General features: G+C 41.1%; 1 protein-coding gene across 7 annotated transcripts in view; it reads left to right on the forward strand.

Moving 5' to 3' along the window:
- Positions 1-27,444, forward strand: part of LOC109053471 (MAGUK p55 subfamily member 2-like) — a 56,301-nt gene that overhangs the window by 25,557 nt on the left and 3,300 nt on the right. For 4 of the 7 annotated variants that reach the window (XM_042735120.1, XM_042735122.1, XM_042735121.1 and 1 more), the window contains 8 exons: positions 18,286-18,386; positions 19,791-19,943; positions 20,038-20,192; positions 22,820-23,048; positions 25,737-25,868; positions 26,099-26,201; positions 26,764-26,832; positions 27,174-27,335. In XM_042735120.1, coding sequence (XP_042591054.1) covers positions 18,286-18,386; positions 19,791-19,943; positions 20,038-20,192; positions 22,820-23,048; positions 25,737-25,868; positions 26,099-26,201; positions 26,764-26,832; positions 27,174-27,335 — 1,104 coding nt within the window. The remainder of the gene's footprint in view (positions 1-18,285; positions 18,387-19,790; positions 19,944-20,037; positions 20,193-22,819; positions 23,049-25,736; positions 25,869-26,098; positions 26,202-26,763; positions 26,833-27,173; positions 27,336-27,444) is intronic. The other 3 variants (XM_042735124.1, XM_042735123.1, XM_042735119.1) reach the window with 2 other exon arrangements.

Consider the following 27,444-nt stretch of genomic DNA (forward strand, 5'->3'; position numbering starts at 1 on the left):
GCTACTAAAACAAACAAAAAACATCTCAGGTTACGCATGTAACCATGGTTCCTCGAGGGAACAAGACGCTGCGTCGGAGGACGCTTCGGGAACGCCCTTCAGCGTGACCGGCTCTGAATCATGTGTGTAATCAGTCCAATGGATGGGCGAGACATCACAGGCGGAGTGACGTAGCGCCCAGGAAGCACATGCGGTGAAACCAGCATTTAGCCTCTAGGAATGAAGCAAGCGCCGACAGGGATGCCGGAATATTGGCCCCGAGATGCAGCGTCTCGTTCCCTCGAGGAACCATGGTTACATGTGTAACCTGAGACGTTCCTCTTCAGGAACTCGAGCTGCGTCGGAGGACACTTTGGGAAAGACTATGCCCACGACAACAGACTTACAAAAATCAGACTAATTCTTAACAACAAAGATAAAGCAAGAGAAGGGGCCAGGAGCCTGACAAGTAATGGGGACAGCCCGTCCAATGGCCAAACTTCAGAAGGAGTGAGTCTTGACCCCCAGCGCACCGCAAAGGAAATGTGTCAACCCTGCGGAGAGAAGGGCCTGCAGGAACTCCAGAACTGTACCAACTGGGCAGTTAACTGGGTCGAGCTGGCGACCTCCGCATCAGGAGGTGAAAAGTTTCCACCTCAAGGCATAGTACGGTTGAGAGACTGGAAGCTACAAGCTGTGCCCCCTCAGGGACCACACCCATAACTTCCAACTTCAAGTGGGGGCGTACCCTCCGCCTGTGAGAGGAGGTCCCACCTGATGGGAATCTCCCCTGGAGAGCTGTCTAGGAGGGAAATCAAGTTCCGAGAACCAGAGAAGCCAGAACAGGGCTACTAACAGCAGAAGGACCCCGTCCCGACACACTCTCTCCAGAACTCCTGGGAGCAGAGCAATCAGGGGAAAGGCATACAGACAAAGCCTCGGCCATGTCTGTACCATGGCATCCAGCCCCAACGGAGCTGGATGAGTCAGAGAGAGAACCAGAGAGGACAGTGCAATGTCTATCGAGTCGCAAAATAGGTCCACCTGAGTCTGGCCAAAAATTCTCCATATCTGCTTCACCACCTTGGTGAGGTACGCATCCGTCACTAGCGTTACTTGGCGACAAGGAGCTCCCAGCACCGGGCCCTGAGACAAGAACCAAGGCTTTCTCCACATGTCCAAGGCACATAGGCATCGCCGCGTGACCTTGATCATGCTAAGTGGGTTTCCCCTCGGGGAGAACCCCTTGGCCTTGAGCCACCACTGTAGGGGTCTCATGTGCAGCAGGCCAAGAGGTATCACGTTGGACGCAGCTGCCATCAGACCCAGCAATCTCTGAAACTGCTTGACAGTGAGTGACCGGCCTTCTCTCACTCTCACAACTGCAGTGAGGTTTTACTCGATCCCAGCAGGTGACATATGTGCCTGCATCGTGGTCAAATCCCACACCATGCCCAGATAAGTGGTGTTCTTCGCGTCAAGTCTTAACCCCAGCTCTTTCGTGTGAGCGAAAATGACAACTCGATGCCGAACAGCCATCTGCTCTGATTGCGGTAATATCAACCAATCGTCGATGTGGTTGAGTAATGAAAGTGTGAGGAGAGAGTGCAAGGCCAGAGGAAGAACCGGTATAGGTAGGCTTTTGCGCCCAAAAGCAAAGCCTCAGGAACTTCCAATGTGGAAGGATGGAGATAAGTGCATCTTTAAGATTGATCATGACAAACCAGTCCTTGGACTTGGTCTGAGACGAACTTACCTGTTTTGGTGCGAGCGTGCAGATCTAAAATAGGACACAACACCTCATCCTTCCTCGGAACGGTGAAGTACAGGCTGTAGGACCTGGACTCTGCAATGCGAGGGGGGAACACCTCGATGGCCTCTTACCTCAGAGAGTGTCTACTTCTGTTCCATTACCAGAGCCTGCTCAGGGCCCACCAGGGTGGGAAAGTCCCCGTTGAATTGAGGCGGAGGAGAACCGAACTGGATTCTGTGGCCTCTCACTACAGTATGCAGGACCCAGTGAGACAAGTTTGGCAGTAGTTTTCACGCTGCCAAATAGTCTACTAAGGGAATCAGCCTCTCAAGACTGATCTCTGGTGTCCTGAAGTGGCGCAGGAGACGGCCGAACTAACTGCTTTGGAAACCTCTGTGGAGGTTGCGAGCCTCTTTGCACCGCTACGTTTCCGGGCGGTAACTGAGAGAAGTGCTCGCCGGAGACTGCTGCACCTGGAACACTGGCAGGGTTGGCAGATCGATCTCCTGAGGGCACTGAGGAGAGACGGGCATCGTGTAATGCGGTGTATACCGCTCTTCCCCAGAGGGGCCTGCCCTCCAAGGTCCTGAGCCACAGCATCAGGACTCTCATAGCTGAAGTCTCCTATTAAAAATGACGGTCCCCAGACCCACGTTATCTGCTAGGAAGACTAGCCCAGAGCCTGCTTGGGGAAGGACCCAATGAAGCACAATTGGCAGGGGCTCCCACACTGCCATGTGACCTCCTAAGGGAACCAGTCTCACGAGAGCAGCTAGCTCGTTGCCCTGAAGTGGTGGACCGGCAGGGGACGACCGTACTAGCTGCTCTAGAGACCTCTGTAGAGGTAGCGAGCCTCTTAGTACCGCTACGTTTCCGGGCAGTAACTGAGAGACCGTTGTGCCCTGGAACACCGGCAGGGTTGGCAGACTGATCTCCTGAGGGCACTGAGGAGAGACGGGCACCATGTAATGCGGTGTACACCGCTCTTCACTAGAGGGAGCTGGCCCCCAAAGAGTCCTAGGCCTTAGGCGTCAGGACATTTACGACGAAGACTATCCAGCGGGAATGATTGTCCGCAGAACCACCTTCCGCTAGAAGCCTCGGCCTGGGAGCGCCACTCTGACTCTAGACTCTGGGGAGTACAAGAAGTGACACCCCCAGCACGAGGGGCTGGAACACGGTAGGGTTGGGACTGCTCCTGCCTAGCAGCCCTCAACCTCCTCCTCAGAAGAGAGGTAAACTCGTGGTCTCACTCGAGAAATTTTTATCCCAAGAGCCCCTTTATATCTAACTTCTCATAGTCAGATAAATATTTCATTTTATTCCTCAGAACTAAATGTAGTCAAACAACCAGACGAGTAAACACGGTCTGGTGTATAAAAATTCACATCAAAAACCGAAATGCTGTGATATACGCATTGCCTCGGCAGCGCGCACATTTTTTTTGAAACCGCAGCGCGGGCTTTTTAACAACGGGAAAAGCACAATCAGCCCCCCCAAGAGCCGACTGCACGAGCTCCACTCCTCATTAATGCTGCTCATTATAATATCAGGCATAATATGCTTGTGTAACTGATGCTTGTGCAACTGATGCTTGTGCAACTGATGCTTGTGCAACTGGCAAGCTCATCGACGCCCTCCATATCAATCTCCTCGGAGAAAGACAGGCAGAGCATCACGCCCTCTCCATGGGGGGGGGGGGGGGGGAGGGGGGTGGGTACTGCAGTGCGGGCTTCCGAAACCCCGAGAGCGGGCGCTTGATCTGGTGGTTGAGGAAGAAGATAGGGACACGCCCCTCTACATTCCTTCCACCGGATCCGAGAGCGAAACTCGCAAACACAGCCTCCGCTCCACCTCGGCGAAAGTGGGGCCGGCACCACGAGAAACGCCAGTGAAGGCTCCCTCCTCAAAGAGAGCCTTCTGAGAGTGAAGCAAAGCAGTAACAAACGTTCGCATCGCGGGCCGTCAACTCCCTCAAGAGCTGATTCTGCGTGCTTTGCTCTCAAGCAGACAACACATAAACCATGTATCCCTAGCCCAAATCTTTTTCTTTCACGGGCAGGGAAAAACACACAGCCTGAACGCTGTCTGCTCTCGCCCAAAATTTCTTTTGACTGAAGCTTTGACATGGAGCTTATCAGTGGACAAACAACACTAAATAAGACCCACAAACAGATAGCGACTGACACACACACAGAGCGCTTGCTGAAAGACAGAAGGCTAAACACCAGTTTCACCGCACATGCTTTTAAGCTTCCTGGTCGCTACGTCACCCCGCCTGTGACGTTTCGCCCATCCATTGGACAGATTACACACGATTCAGAGCCGGTCACACTGAAGGGCGTTCCCGAAGTGTCCTCCGACGCAGCTCGAGTTCCTGAAGAGAACTAAAAATAAATAAAAATAAACCGAAATTGTTTCAAATCTTTTGCAAATAAGATTAGGGGAAGTCGTGGCCTAGTGGTAAGAGAGTTTGACTCCTAACCCTAAGGTTGTGGATTCGAGTCTCGGGCTGGCAATACCACAACTGAGGTGCCCTTGAGCAAGGCACTGGACCCCCAACTGCTGGGTGCCGCAGCGTAAATGGCTGTCCACTGCTCTGGTGTGTGTTCACGGTGTGTGTTCACGGTGTGTGTATGTGTTCACTGCTGTGTGTGTGCACTTTGGATGGGTTAAATGCAGAGCACGAATTCTGAGTATGGGTCACCATACTTGGCTGTATGTCACGTCACTGAATAAGATAAATATATTGCTGACTCTAAACAGTAACTTCCTACTTTATTAACTTTCTAAAGTGTTAAATTAAGTGGAAAAGACAAGTCCAAAAACGATTATAATAATAGATAAATCTGGCAACACAGAGGCTGTGCCTGTGCCCTCACTCACAGCTCTCTGAAGACTCGTTCACACCACCAGCGTCTCAAGGCGATCATTTTCATACCAGGGAGGGACGCTAAACATTCTTGCAAACTGTCTAAACTGAATTATACAAGTCATGCAGACATTCATACGAGCAGTTTAACAGCAAATTAGTAATTAATAATACAAAAAACAAATTTTAACAAAAAACATAAAAAATTCAAAAAGCCACAGATCTCTGTGGCCTCATAGCTGGCTACAGGCCTGGTTTAAGGCTATTTCATGATTTTAATCATTATACAGTAACCAACAACAACCACCCCTTCCTCTTTTCATCTGAGACATGTAGAATGCAGTACTAAACGGTTCTCTAGCTGACTGTGATTGTAATGACTTTTGCATCATTCTCTGACAGTTTTAAATGCTTCTACACTGCCATCATGTTTACTGCATTAGTGCACACCTCTATTTGATCGTTTCATGTCATTGTTCGGTATAATTTATTCTGTCTTTTTGCTTATTTTTGCTTATACTTGAATAATTTCTGTTGCCAAACATTCGGTGCTTCCCTTGTAAATATGTCATCGCGTCGCTATATCATTGATGAAGAAATAGATTTTGATGTAACATGCCAAATTGCAACTAAACTTGTTTTGTCAATAAGGCTTCATGCAGAGCTTGAATTAGTGTGAGTGCAAGAGGTTAAAACAGTTTAAGGAAATGGCTGTTGTACTTAAGTGAAAGTGAAATACTACAGGCTTTCACTGTTTCTAAAGGAGTGGTGGAATGGAAATGAGTAATAAGCCAAACACTCAGCGGTAGTCCTGACTCCTGAGCTAGGAAAATAAACAGTAATGCAGTTAATGAATCTTACATCAAGATAAGCACTACAGAAATCTGAGACTTTAACGTGACTAGCAGTGAGCTGCTTCAGTGTGAAACAGACATATACAGTGACAGATGCTTGTTGAACATCAGAGCATCTGGCAAAATTAGTCACATACAGGTCCTTCTCAAAAAAGTAGCATATTGTGAAAAAGTTCATTATTTTCCATAATGTAATGATAAAAATTAAACTTTCATATATTTTAGATTCATTGCACACCAACTGAAATATTTCAGGTCTTTTATTGTTTTAATACTGATGATTTTGGCATACAGCTCATGAAAACCCAAAATTCCTATCTCAAAAAATTAGCATATCATGAAAAGGTTCTCTAAACGAGCTATTAACCTAATCATCTGAATCAACTAATTAACTCTAAACACCTGCAAAAGATTCCTGAGTCTTTTAAAAACTCCCAGCCTGGTTCATTACTCAAAACCGCAATCATGCTCAGACCTGACTGCTGTCCAGAAGGCCATCATTGACACCCTCAAGCGAGAGGGTAAGACACAGAAAGAAATTTCTGAACGAATAGGCTGTTCCCAGAGTGCTGTATCAAGGCACCTCAGTGGGAAGTCTGTGGGAAGGAAAAAGTGTGGCAAAAAAACGCTGCACAACGAGAAGAAGTGACCGGACCCTGAGGAAGATTGTGGAGAAGGACTGATTCCAGACCTTGGGGGACCTGCGGAAGCAGTGGACTGAGTCTGGAGTAGAAACATCCAGAGCCACCGTGCACAGGCGTGTGCAGGAAATGGGCTACAGAGAAGCAGCACTGGACTGTTGCTCAGTGGTCCAAAGTACTTTTTTCGGATGAAAGCAAATTTTGCATGTCATTCGGAAATCAAGGTGCCAGAGCCTGGAGGAAGACTGGGGAGAAGGAAATGCCAAAATGCCTGAAGTCCAGTGTCAAGTACCCACAGTCAGTGATGGTCTGGGGTGCCATGTCAGCTGCTGGTGTTGGTCCACTGTGTTTTTATCAAGGGCAGGGTCAATGCAGCTAGCTATCAGGAGATTTTGGAGCACTTCATGCTTCCATCTGCTGAAAACCTTTATGGAGATGAAGATTTCGTTTTTCAGCACGACCTGGCACCTGCTCACAGTGCCAAAACCACTGGTAAATGGTTTACTGACCATGGTATTACTGTGCTCAGTTGGCCTGCCAACTCTCCTGACCTGAACCCCATAGAGAATCTGTGGGATATTGTGAAGAGAAAACTGAGAGACGCAAGACCCAACACTCTGGATGAGCTTAAGGCCGCTATCGAAGCATCCTGGGCCTCCATAACACCTCAGCACACAGTGCCACAGGCTGATTGCCTCCATGCCACGCCGCATTGAAGCAGTCATTTCTGCAAAATGATGAAATATGCTAATTTTTTGAGATAGGAATTTTGGGTTTTCATGAGCTGTATGCCAAAATCATCAGTATTAAAACAATAAAAGACCTGAAATATTTCAGTTGGTGTGCAATGAATCTAAAATATATGAACGTTTAATTTTTATCATTACATTATGGAAAATAATGAACTTTTTCACAATATGCTAATTTTTTGAGAAGGACCTGTATACAGTCAATGCAAAAGATGTTTCAGAATTCTAATCCATCATAGCTTAAAAGTTTAGGGATCAGACTCAAAAACATATCTGTGTGTATGTTTTTGTGTGTGCTTTTACAGTAGCTTAAATGTCACTCAGTCTTGACAGGATGTCGACTCAGAGTAGTAATGAGCTTGACCCTGCTGCTCAGAGATAGACCAGTTGGACGTGTTTCCATAGAGATATACATTACAAAGCTTATTGAGGTATTAATTATAGCAAGGAGGTCTATAATACCTGGAGAGAGCTATTCGTAAGCGTTTCCATTCATCACAATGGTAGTTGCTCGAAATATGCAACGTACTTGCCACCTCTTAGCTCATGGGCAAAATTTTAATGGGATTTTTTAGTTTTAATGTCAACAACAACAACAAAAAAGTCTAAAAGCACTATGTGTGGCACCAATTGATAAAAAAAAAGTTTATAGCAAAACTCCATTCACTGCTTTAGATTTTTTTCGCATCACTCTCTTATTTGAAGCAAGATCACAAAATCTGTTCCAAAGACAGTTTGCTGTCAGTTGCTACACTTTAGCTACTTTTAAAAGAATGCTAATTATGGAAACGATATATGCAGTGTTGGGGGTAACGCATTACAAGTAACTTGAGTTACGTAATCAGATTACTTTTTTCAAGTAACTAGTAAAGTAACGCATTACTTTTTAATTTACAAGAAAATATCTGAGTTACTTTTTCAAAAAAGTAACGCCAGTTTCTTTGTTTTTCCATTTATTGACTGACAAGTCTCCTGTCCCCATACTGAGAGAAATCAGAGTACAGAGGCGTTGTGTGCGCTGTGTGAACATGATGTAGTTCTAGACTAAATGTGAATGTGCATTAATTCATCCTACTCACAAAAAATTTAGAGTTGGTATTCATCAAAATTAATTAAAACAGTGAAATGCAAACTTAGAATATGACACAAACCTGCAATAATTAAATGCAAAAATGACTTTAGATAAACTAACAATTGTGCTTCATTGTTTTTTTTTATTGCTGAAGAGGATTGAACCTTCTTCTCCTGTGTGCTACTGTACAGACGTGAATTTACTTTTCCTTCAGCCTGAGGTTTATTCATCACACTTCTTGGTGTGAAAGGGCTTTTACATTTGCTATAAATAGAACTTCTTATATTAAAAACAGTCAAGCCCTGTGTCACGCTGGTAAATGAAAGATCCAAATGCAGAGATAACAGGAATAACAGTCTTTAATGAAATTATATATAACAAAGGCAGTCCGTCTTTTCAGCACACAGAACTGGTAAATAGAAACTTGAACAAACGGAAAGACTCCTGTCTCGATGAGTAACAGAACAGGACTCCCTTGTAGCAGACTTGAAGCTCAGGAGTAGATAACTCAGGCAGGGTGAGAGAACCACATTGGTCTACAATCAGCAGCAACAGCAGCAGAATACAGCAAAAACTTTGGGGCTAGACTGTTCCAGGCAGACAAGACAAGAATAGATGAGTACCTCTCAATACAGACAGGATGTAACTGCTGACAAAACGCATGACATGTAACAATAATCCAACAAAGAATCTACCAGAGCAAACACCAGATAAAGGGTGAACACTTAGGGCAAAGTAGAAACAGGTCTCATAGCAAATCAGCGCGAGCGCTGATTGCAATGACAAACAGGTGCATGAAGAGAGAGAGGTCAGCGGGACAGAGAAAGAGTAATATAATAAGCTAATAAGGTGTGTGTGTGTGTGTGTGTGTGTGTGTGTGTGTGTGTGTGTGTGTGTGTGTGTGTGTAAATGAGTGAGAGCGTGCGAGAGCGAAAACGGAAGAAAAACCTGACTCATGACAGTACCCCTCCCTCAACGAGCGCCACTAGGCGCTCGAGGAAGGAGCCTGACGGGACCGGTAGAAGTCGTCAATCAGCGAGCGGTCCAGGACATCCCGGGCTGGAATCCACCACCTCTCCTCAGGACCATACCCCTCCCAGTCCACCAAAAACTGGTGACCACGCCCCCGGGGACGAACGTCGAGTAGCCTTCGAACTCTGTAAATGGAGGCCCCCTCGTCAATAGGAGGAGGGGGAACGGAGGGACGTGCGGGCGCACGAATAACGGGTTTAATGCAAGACACGTGAAAAACCGGATGAACACGGCGCATCTGACCAGACAGTCTTAGCTTTACAGCGACTGGACTGATGACCTTAACAATAGAAAAGGGTCCAATAAAACGAGGCATGAGCTTGCGAGACGTCTCCTGAATAGGCAAATTGCGGGTGGATAACCACACCCTCTGACCGCAAAAATATCTGGGAGATCTCACCCTGCGGCGATTAGCGGCACGACGAGTACGTTCCCTAGTCTGACATAAGGCAGATCTCACCCTCCTCCAGGTACGCTTACATCTCTGAATAAAAGCCTCGACGGACGGAACCGAGGCCTGAGACTCCTGGGCGGAGAAAACAGGCGGTTGGAAACCAAGGCAACCCTCAAACGGAGATAACCCAGTGGCGGACGATGGGAGAGAATTATGAGCATATTCGGCCCATGGTAACTGCTCGCACCAAGACGCGGGATTCTGAGAGGTAAGACTACGCAGCATGCGACCAAGAATCTGATTGGTCCTCTCGGCTTGCCCATTGGTCTGTGGATGGAATCCTGACGACAGACTGGGGGAAGCCCCTATCTGGCGACAGAACTCCCTCCAGAACAGAGAAGTAAATTGCGGACCTCTGTCAGACACAATGTCCGAAGGAAGACCATGGATCTTGAAAACGTGATCCACCATAATCTGTGCGGTCTCCTGAGCCGACGGTAATTTAGGGAGTGGAATAAAATGCGCAGCCTTAGAAAAACGGTCCACGACGGTGAGAATGACCGTATTGCCAGACGAAGGGGGAAGCCCGGTAACAAAATCCAACGCAATATGCGACCAGGGACGCGAAGGAACGGGAAGAGGTCTGAGAAGACCCGCCGGAGGACTATTACTAGACTTAGTCTGAGCGCAGATAGAACAAGAAGCAACAAAACGACGAATATCGCGCTCACGAGTGGGCCACCAAAATCTCTGGCGGATGGCCGCTAAAGTACCTCTAACTCCGGGATGCGCGACTAATTTAGAAGAATGACCCCAGCGAAGAAACCGTCGAACGAGCAGCCTCGGGTACAAACAAAGTTCCCTCAGGAGAGCGGGGTGGTCTTGCAGTGTGAGAAAGAGCACGCCTGACCGCTTGTTCCACTCCCCAGACGGCTGCCCCGACCACACAGTGCTGAGGTAAAATCCTCTCATCGGTCGAGGCACCCTCTGATGAGTCAAACTGCCGAGAAAGGGCGTCAGGCTTGAGGTTCTTGGAACCGGGTCTAAATGAAATGGAAAAAAATCAAAGCGATCAAAAAATAATGCCCAGCGGGCCTGACGAGCGTTAAGACGTTTAGCAGAGCGAATGTACTCCAGGTTGCGGTGATCCGTCCAAACAATGAATGGTACACTGGCTCCCTCAAGCCAGTGTCGCCACTCACCTAGCGCCAGACGGATAGCCAAGAGTTCTCGATTACCCACGTCATAGTTGCGCTCCGCAGGCGAAAGACGGTGGGAGTAAAATGCGCAAGGATGAACCTTGTCATCCTGGGAGGAGCGTTGCGACAAGACAGCTCCTATCCCAATTTCGGAGGCATCGACCTCAACAATAAACTGACGTTCTGGATCAGGAGTGATCAGGATGGGCGCAGACGTAAAAAGCATCTTAAGACGGTCAAACGCATCCTGAGCAGTCTCAGACCAAGCAAATTTGGACTTGGACGAAGTGAGAGCGGTAAGAGGGGCGGCAACCTGGCTAAAGTTACGAATAAAGCGCCGGTAAAAATTCGCAAACCCCAGAAATCGCTGGAGTGCGACTCGAGAATCGGGAACAGCCCAATCAAGAACTGCTCGAACCTTGTCAGGGTCCATACTAATCCCCTCCGCTGAAACGACCGAACCGAGAAAAGTAACCGATTGGGCATGAAAAACGCATTTCTCAGCCTTGACGAATAGGCGATTCTCTAATAAGCGCTGCAGGACACGGCGAACGTGTTGAACGTGTACCTGGAGAGAGGGCTGAGAAAATTAAGATGTCATCCAAGTAAACGAACACGAAAACATTTAGCATGTCTCTTAAGACATCGTTTACTAATGCTTGAAATACAGCGGGAGCGTTGACCAAACCGAAAGGTAGAACCCGGTACTCAAAGTGACCGACAGGAGTGTTGAACGCGGTCTTCCACTCGTCTCCCTCCTTAATACGCACTAAATGGTAGGCGTTGCGCAAGTCTAACTTTGTAAAAACCCTTGCGCCCTGTAGGATCTCAAAAGCCGACGACATAAAGAGGCAAAGGATAACGGTTCTTGACTGTTATGTCGTTCAGCCCTCGATAATCGATACAAGGACGCAAAGAACCATCCTTCTTCTTTACAAAGAAAAACCCCAGCGCCGGCGGGAGACGAAGAAGGAGTAATGATCCCCGCATCGAGAGATTCTGTAAGATATCTTTCCAGAGCCTCTCGTTCGGGCGCCGAAAAAGAGAGTACAGTCTACCGCGAGGAGGCGTGGTGCCAGGAAGGAGCTCGATAGAGCAGTCATACGGACGGTGAGGCGGTAAGGATACCGCCCGGGAACGACTGAAAACCGCCCGCAGATCATGGTACTCCTCCGGGACACCAGACAAATCATCAGGCTCCTCCTGGAAAAGAGGAACAGAAGACACGGGGAGAAACAGCGGAAACCAGACAATTTACATGACAAGCTAAACTCCATGAATGAATAGACCCCTTAACCCAATCAATGTGAGGATTATGTTGGATAAGCCAGGGATGTCCTAAAACAATGGGGGTAAAGGGAGACTGAAAAACATAAAATGAGACTGTCTCATGATGATTGCCGGAAACAGTGAGACTAACCGGACTGGTGACACGACGAACAGAAGAAAGCTCTCTGCCATCCAGGGCAAAGACAGAGGCGACATCAGTCAAATCAACTAAGGGAATCTTGTTCTCACGAGCCCACATCTCATTGATAAAATTGCCCTCAGCACCCGAGTCGACGAGGGCAAGACCGGTAACAGAAAAACCAGCTCAACGGAGAACAGCGGATATAGTGGTTCGAGACCTTGGTGATGAGGAGATGACAGAAGCGCTCACCAGTACTCCTCCGTCTACTGGCGAGCTTTGGCTTTTAAACTGCAGGATGAAGCGAAATGGCCCGCCGTACCACAGTAAAGGCAGAGACGGTTAATAATTCGCCGCTGTCTTTCCTCCGGGGAGATGCGTACGCCCCCCAGCTGCATGGGTACAGCATCAGGTTGGTTCTGAACAGAAGCAGTAGCAGAAGGAAAGTTATCACAGGATGTGAAAAAGTGGAGAACGAACTCGACGCCTCTGCTCGAAACACTTGTCAAGGCGGATGGCCAGGTCGATAAGTTGATCGAGCTGAGTTGGCGACCCCCGCGCCTAGATCTCCTCCTTAAGGTCTACATTCAACCCTTCAAGAAAGCGAGCAGTTAGTGCAGGATCATTCCACTCACTTGTAGTAGCCAGAGTCCGGAACTCTATCGCGAAATCTGCTACAGATCTTCTGCCTTGACGTAGCACAGCAAGTAGACGTGATGCCTCGCTGCCGAAGACGGATCTATCAAAGACCTTGATCATCTCATCCTTGAAAAGAGTGTACTTGCTGCAGCATGCAGATTGCGCTTCCCAAACTGACGTACCCCACTCGCGTGCTCGTCCCGTGAGGAGAGAGAGAACATAAGCAATGCGGGCCCGATCCTCTGCATACGTCTGGGGCTGAAGGGAAAAAGACAACTTCACATTGGATGAGAAAAGCTCTGCACTCCGTAGGCTCACCCGCATAACAGGAGGGATTGTTGACTCGTGGCTCAGAGGGCAGCTGACGATTGTGAGACCTGGCAGATTCCTGATGCAGGTGAAGTAAACGGGCAGATAGATCAGCAACCTGAGCTGAAAGACTCTTAACAGCCTGATGAGCGGCGGCCAACTCCTGCTCATGTTTGCCAAGCATAGCTCCCTGGATCTCGATCGCCGACCGGACAGGCCTCTCATCTGCTGGATCCATGAGGGTTGGATTATTCTGTCACGCTGGTAAATGAAAGATCCAAATGCAGAGATAACAGGAATAACAGTCTTTAATGAAATTATATATAACAAAGGCAGTCCGTCTTTTCAGCACACAGAACTGGTAAATAGAAACTTGAACAAACGGAAAGACTCCTGTCACGATGAGTAACAGAACAGGACTCCCTTATAGCAGACTTGAAGCTCAGGAGTAGATAACTCAGGCAGGGTGAGAGAACCACATTGGTCTACAATCAGCAGCAACAGCAGCAGAATACAGCAAAAACTTTGGGGCTAGACTGTTCCAGGCAGACAAGACAAGAATAGGTGAGTACCTCTCAATACAGACAGGATGTAACTGCTGACAAAAACGCATGACATGTAACAATAATCCAACAAAGAATCTACCAGAGCAAACACCAGATAAAGGGTGAACACTTAGGGCAAAGTAGAAACAGGTGTCATAGCAAATCAGCGCGAGCGCTGATTGCAATGACAAACAGGTGCATGAAGAGAGAGAGGTCAGCGGGACAGAGAAAGAGTAATATAATAAGCTAATAAGGTGTGTGTGTGTGTGTGTGTGTGTGTGTGTGTGTGTGTGTGTGTGTGTGTGTGTGTGTGTGTGTGTAAATGAGTGAGAGCGTGCGAGAGCGAAAACGGAAGAAAAACCTGACTCATGACACCCTGCTCATATTTAAAAAGTAACGCAAAAGTAACGTAATGCATTACTTTCCATAAAAAGTAACTAAGTAACGTAATTAGTTACTTTTTTGGGGAGTAACGCAATATTGTAATGCATTACATTTAAAAGTAACTTTCCCCAACACTGGATATATGTTACAATATACTAAAGAGCAATCTGAATTAACTGATTTGAAGTTTTTAAACATTTAAATGCATGTTAATTGCTATAATAGTTTACAGGTGCTGGTCATATAATTAGAATATCATCAAAAAGTTGATTTATTTCACTAATTCCATTCAAAAAGTGAAACTTGTATATTATATTTATTCATTAGACAGACTGATATATTTCAAATGTTTATTTCTTTTAATTTTGATGTTTATAACTGACAACTAAGGAAAATCCCAAATTCAGTATCTTAGAAAATTATAATATTGTGAAAAGGTTCAATATTGAAGACACACTCTATTCAGTTAATTAACTCAAAACACCTGCAAAGCCTTTAAATGGTCTCTCAGTCTAGTTCTGTAGGCTACAGAATCATGGGGAAGACTGCTGAATTGACAGTTGTCCAAAAGACGACAATTGACACCTTGCACAAGGAGGGCAAGACACAAAAGATCATTGCAAAAGAGGCTGTCTGTTCACAGAGCTCTGTGTCCAAGCACATTAATAGAGAGGCGAAGGGAAGGAAAAGATGTGGTAGAAAAAAGTGTACAAGCAATAGTATGGAGAGGATTGTGAAACAAAACCCATTCAAAAATGTGGGGGAGATTCACAAAGAGTGGACTGCAGCTGGAGTTAGTGCTTCAAGAACCACTACACAAAGACATATGCAAGACATGGGTTTCAGCTGTCGGATTCCTTGTGTCAAGCCACTCTTGAACAACAGACAGCGTCAGAAGCGTCTCGCTTCAAAAAGGACTGGACTGCTGATGAGTAGTCCAAAGTTATGTGCTCCGATGAAAGTAAATTTTGCATTTCCTTTGGATATCAGGGTCCAAGAGTTTGCAGGAAGAGAGGAGAGGCACACAATCCACGTTGCTTGAGGTCCAGTGTAAAGTTTTGACAGTCAGTGATGGTTTGGGGTGCCATGTCATCTGCTGGTGTGGGTCCACTGTGTTTTCTGAGGTCCAAGGTCAACGCAGCCGTATACCAGGAAGCTTTAGAACACTTCATGCTTCCTGCTGCTGACCAACTTTATGGAGATGCAGATTTCGTTTTCCAACAGTACTTGGCCCCAGCACACAGTGCCAAAGCTTCCAGTACCTGGTTTAAGGACCATGGTATCCCTGTTCTTAATTTGCCAGCAAACTCGCCTGACCTTAACCCCATAGAAAATCTATGGGGTATTGGGAAGAGGAAGATGCGATATGCCAGACCCAACAATGCAGAAGCGCTGAAGGCCACTATCAGAGCAACCTGGGCTCTCATAACACCTGAGCAGTGCCACAGACTGACCGACTCCATGCCACGCCGCAATGCTGCAGTAATTCAGGCAAAAGGAGCCCCAACTAAGTATTGAGTGCTGTACATGCTCATACTTTTCATTTTTATACTTTTTAGTTGGCCAAAATTTCTAAAAATCCTTTCTTTGTATTGGTCTTAAGTTATATTCTAATTTTCTGAGATACTGAATTTGGGATTTTCTTTAGTTGTCAGTTATAATAATCAAAATTAAAAGAAATAAACATTTTAAATATACCAGTCTGTGTGTAATGAATGAATATAATATACAAGTTTCACTTTTTGAATGGAATAAATAAAATAAATAAACTTTTTGATGATATTCTAATTATATGACCAGCACCTGTATATTAAATGGAACTGATATAACGGTGAGCCCTAAATATGATAGTCCCCTTATGAGCAGCCCTGCCCCCAAAAAATATAAATTGTATAAAAACTCTTTTATTCTGTGTGATACTATAAAAAAATAAATCAAAATACAAAAAACAAAAAACAAAAAAACAATTATTTGCAAAATGTAATTGGTTTTTATATTGCACTGCAAGCAAATTAATACTGGCTGTATTGTGTATTTAAAATTAAATAAAATTTATTTTACCTTTTAGATCTCAAGACAAAAACTCATAAAAGATGAATGGATCTCTTTAATTCCATGAAATGAAAACTGATGTTGTTTATGTTTTCCAATGCTGAAATGTATTCATGTGAATGAATAGACACCTACGCATGCGTTTTAATATTCTGATCCTGGAGCTCCTCCAGTACTGTTTTATATGTCTCCGCTATTTGACATTCCCAATTCAGTCTGTGAGCACTTTACTGATGAGTTGAATCAGGTGAACTCCCCTAGACATATCCAAACATCCAAAATGTGCCCATGACCAGGATTGGGAATAACAGTTTTAATAAAACTACAGTATTGTTCTATAAATTAATATTTACTGCATGTTATAATTATTACATATTAATTGTCAAACACAGTTTTCAGCTTATCTGATAGTCAGTGAGCTTTTCCTTTAAACACAATATGAAGACTCAAAAGACCACTAGTGAAAAATTACTATACTAAAATGTATTTGAAATACGTATATTTCTTGTTAAGTATACTACAAAAAAATTAACATATTTATGTACTTAATAAAAATACCCAGAAATTGTACTTTTTGTAAAAACTAATATACTTAATAAAGCCTGCTAAATTGGAGCAACTAGTTTTGTACTTAACACACTTTAATTGTGCAGAAGTAGTGCTGAAGTCCAACTAAAGACATACTGAAGTATATTTGATTGTGCTAAAGTGGAATTATTGCAAGTGTGCTTCAGGTAAACTTTAAATATCTTGTATTTAAAGATCTAAATTATTAAAAGACCATACCTCATCAACAGTTACATCAAAACACATTTTAGGCTTAATATTAAGAAATGTGCATTGTGCAATAAAAAAAATACTCCAAATAAATGTAATTATAATTTTTATATCAGTAAGAATATCAGAGCAATAGCCTACGTCAGTAACTATGTGAATAGATTTGAGTATGAAATAAATGTATTTAAAATATATTACTTTTTTTTTAATAGGGACACCTTTTAAATAGTTCTTTGACATTTCTTCATTGTGTTGAAAGTAATGTTATTTTTTGATAGTTATGCCTTTAGCAGGTGCTTTTACCCAAAGCAATATTACTTTCAAGGTATACTTTTTTCAATGTTCTGATCTAATATTTAAAATATTTAAAATAAACCAAGCTAAATCTTAATTGAATTTGATGGCATTGACATTCAAATAATACCTAATTTTATGTCTAAAAAAACAATAATTAAAAATAAATTGTAAAAATGTATAATTAAAATAAAAAATGCATATATTTAATTCCTTACAAAAAACAATTAAATTAGCCTACTTATGCTTTTATTTACATTTTTTTTCCCAAGTAACTGAATTAGGCTCCAATTTTTTATCCAAAGTTTCACCTTAATTTCTTCTTTTAAAAAACGACGTGTACATCTCTGGATTCCTCATTCCAGCAATCCCACAAAACATTAATTGCTCTGCCACACATAATTTTATGTTTCACTGTTTGGTTGGAAGTAGACTATGCAACATGTCTGAAAACTGAACAAAGGAAAATAGAGTTGAGAATACAAGGGAAACATGAACGTGTTCTGTGCGAGTGATGCAGATTGCTGCAGGGGGAATTTAAGAAAATTACATAGTCATGGGGGACTCATGAATCTTTCTAGAAACTTCCTTTCATGAAACTCTGTTTGAGGAAATTCAGTTTTGATGCTTCTCCACTGCTCTGATCTTTTCTCATGTATATTGGAGTGCTTCTCAAGTAAAAAAAATAAATATTTATTTTTTCTAGCAATCTTAAATATGTGCAAACAAGGACTTCAACGGATAAATAGTGAGGACTATTCAAGCAATCCAAAAACATTATTTTAGCAAAATGATTTATGGAAGACTATAAATCATCTTCTGTCACTCTGATCTGCTCTGGAACTTGATTTTAGAAGGGCTTTAATGAGGCTTCTTTTAAAAGATAATTTGCTTGTTTTGCATTGAAGAGAAAAAACTTTGTCTTTGATCAGTGGGCAAAAGTTGAAAACAATACATTTATTTCCCATTAACATTTCTGTCATTTGAACAGCGTATGGTGGAGTGCTTCTGAAATGATAAAAATGATTATCTCAACATCATGTTTTATTTATGCATTTTTCGGTTGTCGCAATTTCTTGTCTCCAAAAGTCAATTGAGTGCACACTTTAAACTATAGGCTGAACCTTAGACACCAATGGAGGTCAGTCAGCATAGACTATCTAATAAACCAATGAAATCAGTTGAGAAATCAAACTGTTTTCATCACTCATATGGTCTATAGAGATGGACTAATTTCTAATGTATGGTCATTTGAGTGGCCTGTTCCTCTATGAAAGGATGGAGTAATGTCTGCTTTGTAACATGTGAACCCTTTTGTCTTTTTGTCCTTAGCGATGCAAAGTCTTCTAGACACCTTGAGTGACAGCACCAGCTCCACCACAGCCAATGACCTGGACCTCATCTTCCTCAAAGGAATCATGGAGAGTCCAGTGGTGAGTTATCTGCTTTCTTAACTTGATGTCCATATGTTCACATGAGACTTCTTTAATTATTAGTCTGTCAACAGGACCCTCTTTGTGAAAGTTATATTTGATCCATTTATCAAAATTGAAACCTATGGACTCTTTTTAAATTTCCGGGCTTCTCAGAAGTTGTCATAGTTGAGTAAACTTATACAGCAGTGAATGAAAAAGAGATTCAAGAGATTGATTACTGTGGTAAAAGAGAGAAAAATATCATATTTGCTCTCAATACCTCAGCTGTTGTATTATAAACACTCACACAGCAGCATTAGATAGGCCTAGTTTTCTTTTTGTAAATTAATGGCAAGGTAATAAAACACAAAGTATAGTGATAGAAATGTGCATTAAAAAAAAAAAAAAAAAAAAAACCTTGCTTGACTTATGATGTTGATAACAAGTCATCATAGTCTGTGTAAAGGACCCATCCTTGATTCGAGTAAAATAGTTTTAGTTGATGATGGATAAAAAAAAAAAAAAATTAAATATTAATGCTGCAGAAAACTACAGGCATGTCTCACAGCATTTACTGTGCTGTTTGGCCACAGGCTGGGATTTGGTGTGTTTTCTAGATTTTTAAAATATTAATAGCCAAGAAAAGTTGCTTGGATTTGTGGTGGTGGTTGATTTTTCCCCAAGGTCAATTGTGAAGCTTGTCAGATTGATTTTTTGCATTCCACATAAATATGAAATGATGTATTGTTGATATAGATGTTGATAATGTTGTGTGGGCTAAGTTATTTTATCATTTAAAGTAGTTTAAGGGTTAGTTCACCCAAAAATGAAAATTATGATTTACTCACCCCGAGGCATCCTAGGTGTATATGACTTCCTTCTTTCAGACGAATCCAGTTGGAGTTATATAAAACATTTTCCTGACTATTCCAAGCTCTATCATTGCAGTCAGCAGGTCCAAAACAAATTCAACAAAAAACAACTGAAACAAAAAGCGCCCATCCATAAAAAAAAGTGTCTCACATGGCTCCGTGGGGTGAACAAAGGCCTCCTGTAGCGAATCAATGCATTTTTGTAAGAAAAATATCCATATTCAAAACATAATAATCATTTTAATCTAGCTTGAGCCAACAGTTGTACACAGAAGCAGTTCCGAGCGGATAATGTATGAGGTCGCCGTTGTGCATATGCTGATGAGTCTCGTGAAAACCAGCGTTTGTTTACAGGATCAAACAAAAAAAATATAACATTTCATAACTGCAATAGTGAACTCTCCTCTTGGGTTATATCGAAATCTTCCAAAATTCTTCTTTACAAATCCTCTTTTGTTTTGATCTCTCCGCTGCATTTCCGCGTGCGTCACTTCTGAGTGGCGAATGCGTAAAGCCAAAATCATATGTCATGTGTGTTTTGTGCGTGCAGTCTCGTGAGCACTATGAAGAGCCGAAGCTGGAGGCGGTGAGGGACAATAATGTGGAGTTAGTGCAGGACATCCTGAGAGACCTCACCACTCTCACACCTCATAGTCAGGCAGCAAATGAGCTTGTCTGCATCCTCAAAGAGCCGCACTTTCAGGTACAAGCAGAAACAAAAGATAACAAAATATTTTGAATTGTTTCGTTTAGATTTTTGAAGTAGTTTCCCTCAATGCCTGTTTTATTTTCTACAGTCTTTACTTGAAACACATGACTCTGTAGCTTCCAAAAGCTATGAGACTCCGCCTCCCAGCCCCTGTGCATTTATGGACCCTGCACTCAACAATCAGCCTGTGCCTCCAGATGCGGTCAGGATGGTGGGCATCCGCAAAGTGTCTGGAGAGCACCTTCTTATACCTCAACCGCAGCAAAACAACTGCATCCCATAAAACCTATTTATGCTGCTTTTATACCTGCATGCCATGTGTGTTAAATTGAACTGAAACATGAGGCATGATTTACCCTTTATAAAACGGAAATTGTACATTGTACATTTTCACATTGAAACATGGCCAGGTACATGGGCCAGGGTAATTATTGTTCACTAAAACTGTTAAAAACAATGTTTTGTTAATTGAAATAAAGCTGAAACAAAATATGAATATTAGATGAAAAACTAAAAGAAAAAATTTAAAATGCTGCCTTGGCAACTAAGTTTAAGTTCAAAAATGAATAACCGGAAATAAATAAACTAAAACTGAAATAAAAAAAATTAACTAAAATTATAATGGGATTATAATTATAATCATAAGGAATAAAGTATACAAATAAAATACAAATTCTAAATATTAATAAAAACTATATTAGTATAGAAATAATACTAAAATAACAGTGACAAAAGCAATAATTGTAAATATAATAATTATAAATTATGTTTTATGTATAGAATTTTTATGTTAATTTTTATATAAGATAACACTTTAGTTTAGGGACCAGGGGTCTCATTTATAAACGTTGTGTACGCAAAAAATGGGCATAGAAAATGCGTATGCAATTTTCCACATGCATATCGGGATTTATAAAAAATTATCTTTGCGTAAATATTTACACAAAGTACGGACATTCTAGACCCAATTTTTTCCTGGAGTGAGAAAAGTAATGAAGAAAACAACTATTTTAAAATCTGTTTTCATTTCGATATACACATTTACATTAAATAGTCCACTCTCATTAATGGAGATAATCACAGAAATTACACAAATTCATCAAACACAATTTAAAAATTTATACGAATTTAGGCATGTTTAGTGGATGCGCTTGATCACTTTTCCTGTGGTATGCTGTTTTAATGACAGCGAGGAGTGCTATAGGTGCACAATAGTTCATCTTCAAACTAAACTGCATATCCCATGTTATGAGAAAATATTTTAGTGAGAACAATGATCAGTAATGCGCACTTCGATATTGTGGTGGAAACTGCTGGATTTGGTGAAATGGTCTATACCGTCTGGTTTGAATAGGTCCAGTGATAATATCTTACTGTATAACCACTGCAATAAATATACGCTAAAAATAGCTAAAAGATGTTCACCTTATCAGCAAAACTGAATAAATTAAATTTGATTTGAATTGAATTGTTTAAAACAATCGAAATACTATTTGGCCAGTGGAAAAGAATGAGATTTTGTTTTTATGGATTTTGATATATTTATGCATAGAATATTATTCTACAAGAATATAGAAAATTAATATTATTATTAAAAAAAATTGTGTATTGCACAAATGGCATTTATACTCCGTATCTCATATTTCCTTGATGTCTTGTACCTATAACGGTGTTAAATATGGTGTCACGTGGATGGGAATATGCATGGAAATTATATGCAGTTAATGTTATGCATAGTAAAACTAGGCGTTGTAAGTTCCATATATGGTGATTTTGGGGAGGAGTCGGGGTGGAGATGCACGTAAGCACATCTTCCCCTGACTAAGATTTATAGTGATTTTTGCTCAAGTTCTGCCGTATGCATGGTTTTATAAATTTGAAAACTTTTGTGCGTAAGCAAAATCTAGCTTTTGTGCATACAGTACGTACACTTTTAGGATGAAATCTATGAAGAGTTTTATAAATGAGACCCCAGTTCTTACTATTAACTAGTCGCTTATTAACATGCATATTGCTATTTATACTATATTGTTTGTTTATTAGTTTATTAATTTAGTAGTATTAGTAAAGCACATATTAGTGCCTTATTCTGCATGACCATACTTTAGATCCTTTATTCCTACTTCATACCTAAACTTAACAACTACCTTACTAACTATTAATAGCCAGGAGAATAATTAGGAGTTTATTGAGGGAAAAGCCATAGTTAATAGTTAGTTAATGTCAGAACTGGTCCCCAGACTAAAGTGTGATTATAAATTATATAAATGTTTCTGGAAATTGTAATATACAATACAATACAATACAATACAATAGATATTTGTTTTCCGATTTGCTCCAATGGTGGAAAACAAACACACACACACACACACACACACACACACACACACACACACACACACACACACACACACACACACACACACACACACACACACACACACACACACACACACACACACACACTATTGCTTTTCCTGGACTTTCCAAAAGAGGAAAAAGATTGATTACGGCATTCAGAAAAGAGATGTCAATTTTGCGGTCACTCCCTCAGCAGCTCTGTTAAAAACACCCTCGCAGCAGTTGACTAGTTGTTTGTAATTTGATGCCAGGGTAAAGTAACACAAATTATAGTGTTTTAAATGCAAAAAAACAAAACAAAACAACAACAACAAAAGTTATTTTGCTTTCATATATAGGTTTAATTTTTATATTTTTATAGTATCATTTCTACCCTAGTGATTGATAAATATGAATTATTCTAATAAAGTTTTTTTTTATTAATTTTATTAATTTTTTTTAAATAAATAAAGCACTCAAAGAAAAAAAAACTGTCATGTTGTTTGAATCACATTCTGTTCACTCTGCCAGGGCGTGACGTTCCGGGTGGAGGGTGGAGAGCTGGTGATTGCTCGGATCCTGCACGGGGGCATGATAGATCAGCAGGGCCTGCTGCATGTGGGTGACATCATCAAAGAGGTGAACGGAAAAGAGGTGGGGAGTGACCCGAAGGTTCTTCAGAACATGCTGAAAGAGTCCAGCGGCAGCGTGGTCCTCAAAATCCTCCCCAGTTACCAAGAACCACATACACCACGACAGGTGAGCAACATTCAGATCTATTTTTGTTCAGTAGGAAATACCCAACAAAAAATTGTGACTGGTAATTATAAATGTTCGTAGACCTTCAATGAAATCACACTACAAGTGGTCACAGAAATCACATTTGAGACATGGTACTGTACTTCCAGGTGTAAACAACAGTTACTTTACCACTTTTCTATCTTTGGCTGTCAAACAACAGCATTATAATATGAGTCAGCTCACTTGCTGATGTACCTTATGATTTGGAATAAATAAGAAATCACAAGCTTGTATATCAGGCTATTATGTTGAAACACTAAATATAATGGTAGAAGATGAGAAAATACAGCCCATAAACAGCCCATGTGCATTTAGTATACAGATGTTTACCCTAGCTAAAATCCAAAATTGTCCTTAAAAATACAAAAAAAAAACAATAAAACAACAAAATAAAAACCACTTAATCACCTAAATAGAAATGTCTGAATGCTTAAAATGTCCAGTTTTTAAATGTTTAAAAAGTGTTTTTTCTTGGTAATGTGAACGTTAAAGACAACAGTAAGGGATCATTCCATTTTGTTATTTGCAAATATGGAACTGTTACATTTGAATGTTCTCTAATTCATCTGAAACTTGTAGGTAGTAATGCTTAAAAAATGTTAGACGGATGTCCAACTAGAATGTTTCAGAAAAACGATGCAAAAACAATGTATGCATGCATAATGTGAACACACATCTAACTAACATTTACTGCAATAACCTTGGTTCAAAATGCCTCTATATCAACATCTGCCGGGTTCGGGTACCTTTCTCTCTGCCAAAGCATGCTGGGAGATTTGGTGCATTATGCCAAAGCCCTTCCTGTTTTTGACGCTGTGCCACCCCACCTATTGAGATGAGACACCGACAGTCTTCAAGTCTGCCCTTTCACATTTTCAGCTGTGTTATACTGCGGATCTTCCCCTCTTTCTGCTTTTCTGAGATCTCCATCTTATTAAATGAGAATCAAATGAGTGAAGTTCTGTTTCTCTGCCCATATGGTGCCATATTCCGAGTGTTCCATCTGTGCCTGTCTTTATTTGATCCCAAAATAAATGAACAGCTTCCTGTGTCTGCTGCCAATATGGGACTGGACATCACAGTGTCGTGTTACTAATGTAATGCACGCTTCTATGATGTGAATATTCATGTTTTTGAGAGCTGCTGTAGGTGTTTGTGCCGGCAGATGGTATTGTTGGCATGTGTTGTGTTGTGTGTGGAGGATGCTTGTTGTTGACTGTCTGAATGATGTAATCCAGGCATATTTTCTGTGTGTTGACGTTCCGGCACCTACAGTAATAGCAACATTCCACTGTACTGCAGGTGACTACAGTTGCCATGACAACAGGATTTTAGGCACTGAAATGTCTCTCAAAGGGATAGTTCCACCAAAAATAAAAATCCGATCATGATTTACTCGCCTGCCTGTTATTTTAAACCCGTGTGAGTTTCTTTATGAAATGTTTGCTGAAAGTCTTCTCCTCCTACATCTACATGACAAAGATGTGTGCCTAATTATATTGAATGTTTACTTGTACAGTATGTACGTCAAATCTTCAAATCGAAAAAGTATATATAGTGTATTTTTTCAAAAAATTTATTAAAAAAAATTACAACACTATTACTACTTATTATTTATAACAACCCCTAATTTTAATTTTAACTTCCTCCAATAATAAACTCTTTTTATTATTAATTGTAAATTATTTCAAATGAAAAGTTTTACCTCGAAGTACATTTGAAATCATTATGTTTTAGAGATATTTTGTTGTGCTTTACAGAAGTGCACTTATTTTAATGTGTTGACTAGCATTCTAAAGCAAATGTAAATATTTGATTATAATTTTAACTGTAGTGTGTTATTTGAAAAATCACATTTAATGTAAGCCTATATTTTATTTAATATAAATGTTTGTTAGTGTATTTTGGCAGTACACTTTACAAAGTAGCCTACTTTTCCACTAGGGTTAGTATTCAATTTATAATGTCAAATAATAAACATAATATTTCACAATTAATTTAATAGATAACAGTTTGAATGGCAATAAAATATTTAATGATATTGATCTCTTTTTCCCTTATACATTTCAAATTTCATCTCAAGCTGATAATAACACTCTTGTCCACTAACTTTTGGGGAAAAACATCCCTCTTTGGGACAAAATTTCATTGGGATTTTTTTTTTCATTTTTTATTGTGATATAAATGACTGCACAAATGAGGAGATGTTTATTTACCTTTTTGTGTAAAATGTGATTTTTTTCATAGTTCATATTTTTATAAATTGTATACATTTTTTATGAATTGTTGTTATAAATGATTAATAATTAGTTTTATGGTATAGTATTCTTATAATAATATTAACTGATATTTTGATTATGGATTTTAAGATTAAAAGCCTGTTTGAAAGAGGTAATCAAGTAGAAGATAGTTTTACTGTGAGCTCCATGTAACAGGAAAAAAGTTCCTTGTTAAAATCAACATAAACTTAAAATCAACATAAAATCAACAGTATAAGGAATCACTAGAGATTTTATGCTAGACATACACCACTAAAGTTTTCAACAGGCTGTCAGTATGACACTCTGATTGATGGACATGTTCAATAATAAGAACCATGTGTTTCTCTGTTTTTATCTCTCTCTCTGACTGTCTGTCTATCTGCAGGCCTTTGTAAAGTGTCACTTTGACTATGACCCCTCTCATGACAACCTGATCCCCTGTAAAGAAGCTGGGCTCAAATTCAGCAGTGGAGACATCCTTCAGATCTTCAACCAGGAGGACCCCAACTGGTGGCAGGTGTGTGCATGTGTGTGTGTGTGTGTGTGTGTGTGTGTGTGTGTGTGTGTGTGTGTGTGTGTGTGTGTGTGTGTGTGTGTGTGTGTGTGTGTGTGTGTGTGTGCATGTGTGTGTGTTTCTGTGTGTGAGTGTGTGTGCATGTGAGTGTGTGTGTGTGTGTGTGTGAATATATGTTGGTGATCCTTAAGCTCTGTATGGTGGTCTTACCTTGACTCTGGTCTCACCTGCAGGCATGTCATCTGGAAGGAGGCAGTGCAGGCCTGATTCCCAGTCAGCTGCTAGAGGAGAAGAGAAAAGCATTTGTCAAGAGAGATATGGAGCTCTCTAGCACAGGTAGGACACAGGGCACTAAAGATATTAATATATAATGAATTCAGGTCGGGGTACACATATGTCTTTTTTCTGTAAAATCTTTAATAGTTTTTATAATACATGACTTTTATATTGTTATTACTACAATTTTTCAAGATAACATTTCCTGGACTGAAGCAACTTAGGTTTACTTTATTATCCACACACTTTTATATCATCTTAATAACACATATTTTTGAGCAATGTAGAATTTTAAAAAAGATTTTCTTTTATGTTTTGTCTAAAGGTTCATTAAACTGTTCCTGTTTAATCCTAATTATTACAGAGTAGCTCCCCCTGGAGGAATATCAGCATGTTTCACGTAATAAAGAAGAACTCTTTGCTGTTAATTATAGGAAAAGGCCATTATTTATTCATCCTCAAATCATTCCAAATGCTGTTATACAGTAATTACATTGGAAGGATCTAAAAGATTTCATAAGCATGGCCTGAGGTTAAATGGACAGTGATGTGTTTGTCTCCTGTAGTAGACAGGAGTCATTCTGTGTGTTTATACTACCAGGATGTGTGCTGATGTCCGCAGGGCCTCTGTGTGCAGGGATTGGGGGTAAGAAGAAGAAGAAGATGATGTACTTGACCACCAAGAATGCCGGTAAAGATGGCTGCTGTTCAGTGCGACGGATGCGCATGTGTCGTACTCTTACTCTCTGTTGTGATTGTTGTTGTTGAAGTCAGTTCTCTGAGTCTGTTTCATGTTAATAAATGGCAGTCGTTTGTATAATGACTTTGTAGTCAGTTCCATTTCAGGAGAGGTACTTCAGGTTCATAAACTGAAATGTGTAAGATGACTCAAAGAAAATGAGAAATACAGTAAATGGAACCTCAGTAAAAGCCATATTTATCTGACAAGCTGAACTGGAACTGACAAATGATACAATTCGATATAGTGTTTAAATCAGACTAACAATAGATGAGATCTTTTCACCATACCAGAGTTCGACCGACATGAGCTGAGGATCTACGAGGAAGTGGCCAAGGTGCCTCCGTTCCGCAGGAAGACGCTGGTTCTGATTGGAGCACAGGGTGTGGGCCGCCGCAGCTTGAAAAATAAACTTTTGGTGTCGGACCCACACCGTTATGGAACCACCACACCTTGTCAGTGCATATTTATATTTTTTATTTAATAATTTATGCATTAAATATTAAAATTGTCTTCATGTTGGATGTGATTAAAGTGGGGACACATTTTCTGTTATTATGATTA

This window comes from Cyprinus carpio, chromosome B12 (assembly GCF_018340385.1).
Source record: "Cyprinus carpio isolate SPL01 chromosome B12, ASM1834038v1, whole genome shotgun sequence".
Classification (NCBI taxonomy): Eukaryota; Metazoa; Chordata; class Actinopteri; order Cypriniformes; family Cyprinidae; genus Cyprinus; species Cyprinus carpio.